General features: G+C 37.8%; 1 protein-coding gene across 2 annotated transcripts in view; it reads right to left on the bottom strand.

The window, feature by feature from the left end:
* The window catches only part of fgfrl1a (fibroblast growth factor receptor like 1a), a 59,370-nt gene extending 47,071 nt beyond the window's left edge, over positions 1-12,299 (bottom strand). Inside the window, exons 1-3 of one of the 2 annotated variants that reach the window (XM_008326562.3) lie at positions 12,176-12,258; positions 11,745-11,846; positions 8,678-8,785 (exon numbers count right to left, since the gene is read on the bottom strand). In XM_008326562.3, the coding sequence (XP_008324784.2) occupies positions 8,678-8,738 (61 nt within the window). In that variant the 5' untranslated portion in view covers positions 8,739-8,785; positions 11,745-11,846; positions 12,176-12,258. Of the gene's footprint in view, positions 1-8,677; positions 8,786-11,744 lie in introns of both variants that reach the window. The other variant, XM_025063000.1, reaches the window with a different exon arrangement.
* Between the last annotated feature and the right edge of the window lie 1,155 nt (positions 12,300-13,454).

The raw sequence follows: 13,454 nt of genomic DNA, 5'->3' as shown, positions 1-13,454 counted from the left end.
TGCTGGAATAGTTGCACCACACTGTGTCAGCAAATACTGTACGTCTGCTCAGTACGAGTTTTGATAATCCCTTTGTTTGTTTTAAAGGTTCTTTTCTGAAGTTTGGGTAACCCTGTAAAACTACATGTTTCTCTTGTTTAAGATCCTGTTTAAAAATTAAAAAATATTAGCGAGTAGAGGAGGACTTGCAGCTAACTTCTTCCTGATTGGTCGGCCAATTTGCAGTATTTAATCATTCACTCACAGACAGAAAAATGCTTATTTTATGTTTAGGGTAACAACAATTGTACAGTTTACACCTGTGAAGGACAAACCAATGTCACATCCAAGTAAACTCTACCAAAAAAGAAAATAATGATGATTCAATTGGCATGACAATTAGCAAAAATGGCTAGATTATAATTTCTAAAGCAGACGTGTTGTTGACCCTACGTCAAAAACATTTAGACTGGCACAAGAGCAGACGGCACTGAACCCACATCCCCCACGTCTTCTTACACAGCTCTCACATTCCCGCTGCAGTATGGATTCCACACTGACAGCTGGCACAGGGGAGAAACAGCAGCGCAGCAGTGTCTCCTCATGTGTTGTGGTTTTTAGTTTGCTGCCTTTGTCTTCAAACTTGAGGTTTTTTTAGGGAGAGGAGGGGCGTCAGAGGGGGTAGACCACAGAAGTTCCTACAGTGACCACTGGGTTCATAGTGGTTCATAGTAATAGTAAAAAAAAAAAAAAAAAAAAAAAAAAAAAAAAAAAAAAAAAGCTTCTGCTTTAAACAAAGGGGTAAAACATAGAGTTTCGATTGTGTGAGTGTGAATGTTAAAACTCTAAATTTAATGGTACAATCTGATAAAGCAACAATTGCGGGAGTGTGACATAAACAAGAGGTCAACGACACAAGCACATAAAAGTCAAAGCTACAATCCTGCTTCACAAAGTATTTCCTAAAGCTATGTCTGTGTGCCTTAACATCCTGCCCCTCATCAGCCTCCCCTTCCTGAGGTCGAGGTCATCACAGTGTCTTGTGAGCAACCAATAAGGAGAGAGTGTGGCCCACTGTCCACTATACATGTCAATCTCCCTGGAGGCCAATCTCCCAATGTTGGAATTTTTTGGATGGAGGATATAAACTCTCCTCATATGTTCCGCAAGTCAATGACGCAGAGACACATGCTAAACTGACACACAAACAAACACACACACACACACAATCTCACACACACCTCGACAAACCCAGCCTGACAGGCTGAAGCCCAAAGAAAACAAGGGTACGTGTTTCCAGTCCCTGTGATCACCTTTCAACATGTCATTTGTAGCTCCATCACAAAGAACAGCTAGAGTCTGTGTGTGTGGGTGGGTGGAGGGGGTGAGAGAGAGAGAGAGAGCGAGATCTTGTTAGAAATGCTATAAGACATAACAAGGAGACAGAGAGAAAAACCAGTTGCAGTAAAAATGGTTTTGGAATGAATAAAATGTAAACCGAGGACTGAGAGAAACAAAACTGGTAAACCAAAACGTACTCGGACAAATTTGGAAAAGATTTCTAATAAAACGAGTTCAAAATGTGGTTGAAAGTAAGTCCAAATACAATTTAAAAATGTTACTGATTGGTTAACACGTTTCTACAGTCATTTCAAAACAACAACAACAGACTACACAGTGAACTGTGATCTTTTCTTTAATTTGTAGTGGTTGACCAAAGTTGTAGGACCGGGGGCCGGCCTGGGTCTGTGGCTGTCAGTGTGAAAAAACTGAAACAGACTTAGGAACTCAACAACCATTACACCTGCTCAAGTCTATGCTATATTCAGCATCAGTTGGCAATACATCAATTTTCCATGATGAAACTGACATTCTGGGTGTCTTGATAAACTGCGGCCTGCTTTCCCTCACCTGCAGCTGTGTTTTAGTGAAAATGAAGGTTTTTATTGGAGTACCACTTTAGAAAGGGCAGGGTCATTTAAACATGACATATATTATATGATTAGGTTATAACAATTCAAACAGTAAATATAGGGAGATATATCCACATGATACTGTAGATGTAACACGTCATAAGTGTGTGGTAATGTCAGGAATCAGGAAGATAAAGGAGTGAAAGATGTCTGTGTCTGTGTCTGTGTGTGTGAGTGTGAGTGTGTGTGAGTGTGAGTGTGTTTTGTCCTGTAGGGTTCTATGTGTGTTTGTTCAATCTCCTCCGTGCAGGCATGTGTTTTCCCTGACCCTTACTACACACACACACACACACTGACACCCCCCTCCTGATCCATTGGGCGCACTTTGACCTGCTCTCCTGTAGCACTGACCAAACAAACCTTAACCCCACTGAGACCACAATGCAACACTGTGGCGCCGTGACCTGCACAAAACAACTCTCTGTGGAAGAAGAACGGAATTCTAAGAAAAAGACATTTTAGAGAAACCCACATAAAAAGAGCAAAATGAAACGTTATTAATAAAACATTGATTTAAGGAAACAAATGCATCGACGCTGGTCACTGATTTGCTGATCATTGCCGTGCTAGCTAAACACAAATGCAGATTTAAGTGTCCTGTTGTACATCTGTCTATTTTTTTCTGGTTCAAACAAAAAAAACAACCATATTTAACCATTTATATATTTAATATTACCTGAATTTTAAGAACTTTAAATATTTTGTAATAATAAAAAACTTTATTAACTGCTAGGAATACATTGAAAACCCAAGACCTCTGTTACTTAGAGCTCAGCTTGATATCAATGATTGATGCCTAATGGACGGACATTTTAAATTTACTTCCCAACTGTATGTTAAAAGGTTAAAGGTCACTATTCCCTTTGTCTTGGTTTTTTACTTCATTGTTATCTTATCTCCTTCTTTCTTTCAGCTGGAGACCCCTGCCTCCTCAAACAGGCCGTACCTCTACACGTTGACCCCCACAGAGATGTCCAGACAAGCCCTTTACTACTCCACCATTAGCAACGTCAAAGCAAACATTGACTCTATCTAAATGTGGGCTAATAGCCTTTAACATTAACAGGCCTTCGTAAAGCTGGGGCTGTAGGTGTGGGGTGTGCTGGCTTGACCCTGGGGTCACAGTTCTGTTAATATGGGCTGTTGCCAGATCTGGTTAAATGTTAGACAGACACAAGGACGTACTTCATTTTGTGCCTAGAATGTCTTAGTATGGATTTTTGGACAACTTTTACTTTTGTTTTTTATTGAGGTTTTCAAACAGAAAAAAAAAAACAAAAGTAAAATGTTCTAAAGATAGCTGTTGTCATATATATACTTTTTTTTGTCCTGATGACACTAATTATCATCACATTATTTTTAAGTTTACAACAGCATACATTGTGATGAACTGTCAGGATAAATAACCTGGACACATGTTAGAACAATCACAAACTCCCAGCACAGCCACCAGGGGCAACATGGGGTAAAGGGGACACACAGGTATGTAGACAAGTGGAGCCGGAAATCGGAAGCCTCACATTTCAGATGATTTTCTCTGCCCCCCCCCTGACATCATCACTGACTGGACTTTCCTCCAATAATAAATCAGATCAATATGACATCATGTTGTGTTGAATCCCTTTCTCTGGTCTTCACTGAAGGCTGAAGATGTGTCCGACTTTGTTGGTTTTTTTGTATTTTAGTTGAACCTGTCTGTTGCTTGACACGGACCATCACTATTATCAGGCCGTATAATAGTTAACATTGTGTCAAATGGTGTTTACGAGGGTTAGCTGTAATTCAGGATCGGCCACGTGCTCACAGAATAGAAGTAAAAGAGGAGCAGCGTTACTGGTGTTAATCTCTGCGAGTGTGTGTGTGTCTCTTCACAATGGACTTAATGTGTGTGTTTAAAGCATCTGTCCGTGGAATGTATTTGTTTACTCATGTGAGGAACAAAGATGCTCTGCTGCTCCTGCTCCTAAGTCTTGTTTTACTCTATATTCAGAGACTTTTTTAAAAACTGCACAATATATTTAGGTAAAATACATAACTACTAATGATGAAGAAAAACAATATTCAACTTTAGAATTTCTAACCATCTAACAGACCAAAATGCTAAGATCCAGGACTGGTGGTAGGATCTTCAGACTGATCTGTAAAACCTCTGGACACTGACCTTTTTTAAGTTCACAAATCATCAAGTGATTTACAAACACAACAGTTGCCCATTTAGGAGATTACAGTTCTTCACAGAATTCTAAATATTTATAACTGTTTTACAAAAATCTTCCTATTTGTGGGTTCTTTCATTTGTTTTTTTCTCCGCGTCATTGTTAGTGTGAGTTTGCCATTACTCTCCACAGTTATTAGTCAGAGAAACAAGCCTTTTCTCTTCTTCCAGCAACTTAATGTCTTCGTCAGCTTTGTCAGCTTCGGTGCAAGATGTATTTTTAAATGTTTGTTGTTCTGTGGTGCAACAACAAACGGCACTTCTTATCTCTGCAACATCTGCCCTCCCGCCCCCTCCCTCTGGATATTGGGTGGTCTATAAAACAACCCAATCACCTGGGAAGCATTAAATTGTTTGGACAGAGCGGTGCTTCGGAAAACCACGTACACATCCCACACTCATCATCTAATTTCTCAGCATATCCTTCCTTTTTTTAATCTATTTCCAAAGCAACGAGGTAAAAGACAGATGTTAGCGTGATTTTGCATTTCAGCACAGCAAATAATCAGGTATAACCACGGAGGAAAATTATAATGTCTGACCGCAGCCGTTTCAATGAGAACGATCTTTTTCCTGCTCCCTTTGTTTATAAAAATGTTGGTTTATAATGCATGCACATGCAGTCATGTGGGAAGAAAACATATTTTTGCACTTCGTATCATATGTTAATAGCAATGTTTGTATATAAAGCTTCCAGGTAGGACTTTTTACTCAAAAAGCACATCGGCAGTGTAGCTCTGCTCCACTGTTAGCCTTGTTAGGTGCATTTCTTAGACTAGGCCTCAAAATGATAATCTCCACCTTTCGTTGTTTGGCTCGGTCCTGTGGAAATGTTTGGAGTAAATTAACTGATAATATGCAAACCGGAAACATTTAAACATGAAACTTGGCTGATGGGAATAAAAATGTCATTAACAACACCCTCTATGGGGGAAAGTAAGCAACAATTGCTTCATGATTTTCCTTAAATAATGCTTTTTTATGTCAAAACCAGATGTGTAAATTGAACTTTATTTTTTTACTTGTGTTTAATTATAGTCCTCAGTATCTCTGGAAAAAAAAACCCATTGGCCTTATGCTATTTTGGTCAAATCCAATCTGAGCAGCTTTGGAAAAAGTTTAGCCACCCCTGAAGGGCTGTTATTTTCCCATTTCCACAAATATAACTAACCAGTGGGAGCAGTATATTTAGTGTACAGACACACAGTTAAAAAACAACAAAACAAAAACAGTGTACGAACAGAGCGTCAGAGTCTAATCCCCACAGATGATCCCTGGTCTGCAGCAGGTATTCCAGAATTCTCTGGCCAACAATACCAGTCTGTGACCTCTGCATTGAAGCCCGATGCTGCTTAGAGAATGTTAATCTCTCAGCTGCTCCGTCCCATGCTCACTCACACATATACACACACACTCACACACACACTGGCCCAGATTCCACTTCAAACGCTGTGGTTGTGTAAGTCTCAGGAGAGCAGTTACTGTGTCATCTGCTGTAATAAAAACATAAATGTTACATCTTTATCTATATCTGTCTGCATCCTTGCACTTATCTCTTGTTTCTGTTTCACGTCGGTTGTTTTCAACTTTCTCTCTCATCTGTGCCTGATTATCTGACACTTTCCCTTTCCTTATTTCCCTCTTTATCTCTGTGCCTCACAGCAATCCAGAGGAGGAAAAAAAAACACAAAACAAAAAACTGGACTGTTCCAATGTTCCTGCTTCCTCTAGCCAATCAGCCTTAACAGTGGAAAACTCCACTCCACTCCAAGGACAGCGGGGGTAAATGTAACTTCCAGTAACAATCGTTAAAACTGTTTGGCTTTTCATGGTGTCCAATGATTCATCAGAGCACTCCTGCTGCTGATGCTATTGTCCACTGTACATTGGAGTAACTTTACAGACTTTATAAAGGTTTGGTTTAGGCGTAACTCTCTGGATTTTTACAGTAGCTGTAAATTTACCGTAACTTAAGGATCTGCGGTAAGAAAACTGCAAATATACATTTAAAGCCCATTGTGTCTTCAGATGATAAACTAACACTGTTACAATTTTTGCTGTAAAATAAGAGGAAACTGTAAATACCTGGGGCTCATTCAAGGTAACATTTTCCCCCAAAATCACATTTTACAAAGCATTGCATGAAATTACTCTGACGATGTTAGTCCAAAAGCACTAAAACATACTGTACAGTAAAGAAGAAAAGGTCACAACTAACAAAAAGCAATTGTGTCCTTGAGTTTAGGCCACAATCATTTTAAGCTGAAACCTTTTTTGTCTTGTAATCTACATGCAAGTATTTGCAAGTGTTTGTACAAATTTTAAACCCATGTTGCTGCAAACTGGCCAAAAGGTACACAAACATTTGCCTGGCATTAGAGTAAGAATAAAAAATGACATCTTAGATTTACCCAGTATTGTGTAAAAACAAAAACATATGAACAAATATTACCAAAAGCCAGAGAAAAGATTTAGATAGCCAGCAAAGATGACATAGGTCAGACTGTAGTCAATAAAATCAAATGAAGAACATTTTAAAAATTAAACAGTAGCTGAATCAAGAAGTTAAAATTACTTTTCCACAATAACATACAAAAATGAATTAAGTTTGACTTTTAGATGCAAGTTTTTCCTGGATACATGATTGTTCCCAGGACAAGACTTTGGACATGTCTGTTATTGGGAATAAAAATTAAACCATCTGAAAAGCGAAAAGATTTCCCCCAACAAAGTCTGACTGCACCAACATCGATACTGTGGAAACCATTCAGGTCTTTAATCAGATAAGGGGGGAACCTCAGACTCTATAAGGAGATAATGGCATTTAGTTCCTCTGTCCACTCCAAGGTTTTATTCTCATGGCCTCTCAGTGACATTTCCCTTTCCTCGCTACTTTCCTTTTTCCTTTCCCTTTCCCTAATTGTACTTCTTTTCCCTTATCACCCATGACAATTCTTGTGTCCTTGGGTCCTAAAACCTATCTTCCTTCCTCTCTCCCTTCATTCTGTCCCCTTTTACGCTCTCCTGCCCCGGTACAGTCGACAGAATGTAAGCAGTGAGGAGGGGGAGGAAATGCTGTGGCATTGCACAGCAAACTTCACTAATGGGCTAATCTAATCTCATCTCTTTGCGGTCTATGACCCTGTGTTTACTTTCTGCCCCGTGTCTGCACACTAGCTTGGCCTTGGCTCACTGAATGCGGCCTTGTTTCTGTAGAAAACTCATCATTGGTGTGATCTTTGGGAATGGGCACCAGCTCTGTCATTATCTGCCCCCTAGGTCCCCTGCCTGCAGGCTGGTGTGTGGGCTAGCTGGTGTGTAAAGACGTCAGGGTACCAATTCAAAAATGACACACAATGTATTTTAGTGAGAGATATTGAATGTAAAGTAAATTGAAAGTGAGAGCAATTTTACATTGCATTATAACAATAGTTTTTGTACTAAAAAGTAGATGACCCAATACAACTTTTTCATGTCTAATGCCAGTACTTCAGCTTGGAGTATGTGCCAATACTGACCTCAATCCTTTTTTGTTTTAGCATGGTGCGGGTGGACACAATAGTGTCCCTGTTCGCAGCATGTCACGCAAAAGTTAAGTTGGGAATTTGGGCTCAGGACTTGGATCAGACAGAGTTTTATCGATGTTTGATCCTGACATTTTGACCAATACCAATCCTGAGTATCGGATCAGACCATCCCTACTGAAAAGAAATCCCTAAGGTGTTGTTTCTATACATTATTTATGTTGCATATAGTCCTTCAAACATACACATGTGTATCTACTGTATAGATAAGAGCCACAAAGTGGACTGTTAAAATGTAGCCTAGAAAAGACATATTACCAAACAACTGACAAACCGACCAACCAACCAATCCACCAACTGTAATTATTTGAAGTAACCCAATAACAGGTCAGAGTTAAAGTTTAACAGCAAACTAAACACAGCTGTGAATCCTGTGTCTTTACTCACTCCTACCTACTGTACTTGTGGATTTGAACTCAAAACATTAGAGATTCGAGTTTAGTTTTTTCTTATGTTTGTCATATTTACTCAAGCAAATATCAATCTGTATGGGTCACCCAATGACGCATGTATCTGCAGGTACTCCCAAAACAAGGAGAACTATGTCAACGCACACCGAAAAGATGTTGACAACGCATGCGGTTTTCAAAGCACACAATGGAATCTGACGTTAAGTTTTTAGAGAGGACAGAGGAGAAGGAGGAGGCTACAGGCTCCTATTGTCTTCATCTTGCTTTTGGTCTCAGACAAAGACAGCCAAAGCATTCAAACCACAATCCTTCAAAACCATAGAGTTTAAGGGAAAGGGGCCTCCTGGGGTTGAGACAGCAGCTCAGCAGCAACAACCAGGGTCCAACAACACAACGTGAAATTACTCCATGTCAAAGAAATCTAAGGAAGACTAAATGTGTTTCCAAGTACTGGAGGATAAAGATACTGGCAGTGTGTTCCTTGGTTTTTAATAGCGCAGAGCTTCAGTTACTTACCTCTGGCAGCTGTGGACATCAGGACCATCTCCAGCAGCAGACACATCCAGAAAACCTCCATTATTTTTGTTTATTTCTCAGTAAAGGTGAACAATCAGCCTTTTTACTCTGCAATAAAATGCAATAAGGGGAAAAAAAAAAGATTTTTTTCAGTTTGATGAATGTGCAACGCAATCAATGTTTGTGCCAAGTAATTGTTCAGGATGGTAAATAGGCATTTTAATGTTAATAATCAGTTATACCCAAAGACAAGAAGGAAAGAATTGAACCCACAGATGGATCTGGGTTTTTTACAGGACCTTCTTTTCCACTGTGAGATATATTTCACAATATTTTGGAAGACTTCGAGGTGATTTTTGACCTTCGAGGACAAACAGTAAGCCAAGCACAATCAAAATTTTAGTTTCACTTCAATCAAAGTTAAGACATTTCAAGGTATCCTGTCATGTTTTTGGTACAGTGCTTGACTCATGTACCGCAATTCAGATACGTCTTCCTTTTTTGTCCATATACCAGTCTCAGGTCAACTTCCATCATCTGATAAAACCCTGCTGCCTCTCCGCTGATTTATTTTGGTCTCTGTTTCTACAGCCATATTCTTAGATCACTTTATATGATACATTTACTGACTTGAAGCACTTATTTATGCTAACTTGAAGTTTTATTTTTTACTTACCTTCGCTACTTCTGAATTTACCTTTAACTTTCTGGCCTTTGGTTATTCAGTAATACGATCAAGGTTAGACAAATTGTTAGCATCTTTTTGGCTTTTTTTAAATTCATTTTTTTGGCTGATTTTGTTTGTTGAAGCTTTGACTTTAGAGTTTTTCCCTTTCACCGTTGAAAGATTATTTTTTTAGTTTGTTTTGCTAGATAACACATTGAATTTCTAATTATATAATACTGTTATTTTATGTAACAAACAAACCTGCCCATTTAAAAAAAAAACATGCTGTTCATGGTACAGACATTGTATGTGTACATTTTCACCATAACTTAAGCAAAACGTTACCTGTGCATTTAGATAAGCATAAAAATATACTTTAGCAAAAAATAATTTACTAATTTTCAACAGTTTGTATCTAAATATTTAAACAAGCCACCAAAATGCTGCTTAGCAAACTATAATAATGTCCTATGAATTTATTAAATGCAATATTTCATCAAGTGCTTCATAAAAAGCCACATTTATGATGTCTTCATAAGAATCACCAGAATAAAACTGGGACGTGTAATGAACCTCTGCATCTGCTGTGAATAATTTAATAGCAAAAATGTGTAACTTAAAGGTGGAGTACACGTACTGTAGGAGGCTTTATGTCTATGTGATAAATCCTGTTCTTGATAATATTTTCTCATGTTAGAAGAAAAAGAGTATCACTGAAGGGACACCTCAATAAATCTGTCCGGACTCTGTTGATCTTCGTCATTATCAGCAGCTGCAGAAGTTTTCTATACGTAATCCAATTCTCCCTCCTGATTTATTCTGTCCACCTGTCCACAAGTCTCCCCCTACAGTGATTTTAACCCTTCTGCCACATAAACGTTTCTCTGAACCTTATATGATCTTATTTCACTGGTAAATGCTGGGTTTGATCATCTGTCAAATCCTGTTTTTCAGAGATTTATGACAGGAGGAGACATTCAACCTGGACTTCACTAACAATAATAGGTGGGATGTGTTTAACCGGTGCTCGAATAAAAGTCAGAAATAATTTTTAATAGGACGTTGCGTTTCCTAATTTTTGCCACTAGATGGCAGCAAAAGATAACAATACAAACATTGAACGGGTTTTAGATTAAAATGTAAGACGGTTTTCTATCATCTTTCCACTGGATCATTACAGATGTTGAGACTTTTGTTAAATATTTTTTTACTCGACTGTGACAGAAGGTAGGAGGAAACCACCACAAAATAAAGTAAATATATATTTCCCTGTTTCTCCTTACTGCATTGTTTCTTCATTTTAAAACATTATATCCAATTTAGTAGTACTCATCAAGTCTGTGAACCTCAAGCACATCTGTTTATAGACAATAATAATGAACAAAATATACGTTAAAAATGTAATATGACAAGGTTAAAAAGGGTTTAAAAGCATTAAAGGAAGGGAAGAGTAAGAATACAGTGCAGAGAGATTTTCCATACAGACTTTGCTATACATGTTTTCTCTATTGAATTTCACACCTCAATAAATCTGTCCGGACTCTGTTGATCTTCGTCATTATCAGCAGCTGCAGAAGTTTTCTATACGTAATCCAATTCTCCCTCCTGATTTATTCTGTCCACCTGTCCACAAGTCTCCCCCTACAGTGATTTTAACCCTTCTGCCACATAAACGTTTCTCTGAACCTTATATGATCTTATTTCACTGGTAAATGTTGGGTTTGATCATCTGTCAAATCCTGTTTTTCAGAGATTTATGACAGGAGGAGACATTCAACCTGGACTTCACTAACAATAATAGGTGGGATGTGTTTAACCGGTGCTCGAATAAAAGTCAATCTGTATACCATAATATTAGTTTGAATTACTGTAAATAAATTAATTTCATAGGACATCAATAATAATGGTGAAAAACAGTCAGAAGTCAAAATGTCTAAAATCTTGACCTACATTTACGATAAAATTACAAATAAATTGATTTATTTCTGTAAATACAAGATAAAGACAGATAAACAGATCCCTCAACGTTTAATTTACTGACTAACTGTCACCCTAACTAACCAATCTACGCTAATTATGAGATTAATAGCCATTGAGTTAAAAACATTTAACGGCTTTTTTTTTTTGATTAAAACCAAAGAATAAAATGTCTGAATTGTCTACAGATTAGACCCTGTCAAATAAACACGAGCTGCTGTAAGATTGAATAAATCTGGGATTAAAAAAATCTTAATTTACAGTTTAATTAACAAAGGCGCACTGTGAGAATCACACGCACAAATGTTTTAACTAATGTTTGAATTAAAGTTGAACTGACGTTAAATAAAACAGAAACTGTAAAATTTTAAAAGTCAAAGAATAAAAAAAAACAGTTGTAAAAGTTTGGGAAAATAGACTCACTGTAAAATCCTGCAGTGTTGATGGTGATGATGATGATGATGAAGGTAAATCCGCAGACTTTACAGTAGACCCTGATGTTAAACTGCCGGTTCTTCTCTGGTTCTGAATCACAACGACGCAAAAATATGAATAAATGAACCAGAAGTTTCAGTAAAGGTTTTTTAAAAAATAAAAGTGTGAGTTTTCCCTGAGCGACTTTAAGAGTTAGAAATAAATGTCTAATTTCTAAGTGTTCAGTCTGAGGAAAAGCACGTGAGGAGGCTGTAGTATTTGTGAATGACAGTCTGAGAAGCGCTGCAGGGAGAAGCAGCCAGAACAGCAGCAGTACAAAAAGAAAAGAAAAAGGGAAAGAAAGGTGTAAAAAATAAAGACAAAAGTCCAGTCCTGTCCACTGTCTCCTCTCCTGACTCTCCCACACATGCAAACTGTACCTATAAACCTAGACAGCAGGTCCACTTCGCCTTTGGCAGCTCAGTTCGGTCCAAACTTCAGCCGCAGGCGAGCAAACAAACTGCGCAATTATGACCCGCCCAGCTGCCAACTTCTCACCAATCGGAGAGCAGGCCAATCAGAGCGTCCTCCAATCAGAGTTGGAACGCACAAGACAAATTTGGAGCGGTTTATGGCAGAAAGAAAAGGACACATGGACCCTAACCAGCCTTAATTGATTACAGTGTGACTAAATTGTGCCTAACTCCTCTCTAAAATAAATACATTTATAATAACTATGCTATTTATTAAGACAGTAGTAGTCCCCTGCTTTTCACAAACTTCCTATAGTAATATAGTATAATATAATATAATTTAATATGATTTATTATAATATAATATAAAACAATGCTTATTTTCCATCTTTAGTTAGGACACCTGGTAATCAGCGGCACATTTGTCAGGATAATACGTAGGCATATTGCCACCTTCTGGCCATATAACGCTGTTACACTATTAAAAATACTAAAGAAATTGAGAGCCCTTCAGGCATGCTCTGCAATCAGATGTATGTAAGGGTACAAATTAACTTATTTTCACGTATTTTATTAGTATAAGAAATACGATTTTTATTTTCTTAATTTCTGTACTAATACGATTCACATTTGATTTTGGGGAATCCTGGTGTTTAACATGAGCTGGCATGATTTAAAGGATGTTATTAATTGATGATAACCATTGTTATTATTAACATTTAATTTTGGTCTAATTTAGTGGACAAGACAAAACAGATTAATTAACTGAAACAATAGAACTACACTACAGCAGGGAGGGTGACGGGGGATTACACATTTGCCTACACACTTATAAACACTAAGCCCTATCCTGTACTTATATGAAAGTTTAAAAAAAAAACAAACCACAATACTTTTCATGTCTTTCATTTTTTATTACTCTAGCCAAAACAAAAAAAGCATGAAATCACTTCCCAGAAATAATGCTGGTCGATCTAACTCCACCCTTTCCCTTGACAGGGGGAGGCAGGGAACGTCAAGAGTTTTTCCTTTTAAAAATCCATGAAACCTGGATTTGGTCTCACTACAGTTAAAAAAGACAAACAAACAAACAAACAAACAACAACAAAAATGAAGACATATGACATTTGAAACGACATATCAGCTTCGAAGTCATTTGAAATGACATATCACATTATGATCGGTCTTTCTCTAAAATACTGCAGAGTATTGTCTGTGGCTCTCTTCCAGATCTATGGTTTTAACC

The sequence above is a fragment of the Cynoglossus semilaevis genome, chromosome 15 (genome assembly GCF_000523025.1).
Source record: "Cynoglossus semilaevis isolate Cse_v1.0 chromosome 15, Cse_v1.0, whole genome shotgun sequence".
NCBI lineage: Eukaryota > Metazoa > Chordata > Actinopteri > Pleuronectiformes > Cynoglossidae > Cynoglossus > Cynoglossus semilaevis.
The sequence above is the reverse complement of the archived record's forward strand: the minus strand, read 5'-3'. Positions and strand labels throughout refer to the sequence as shown.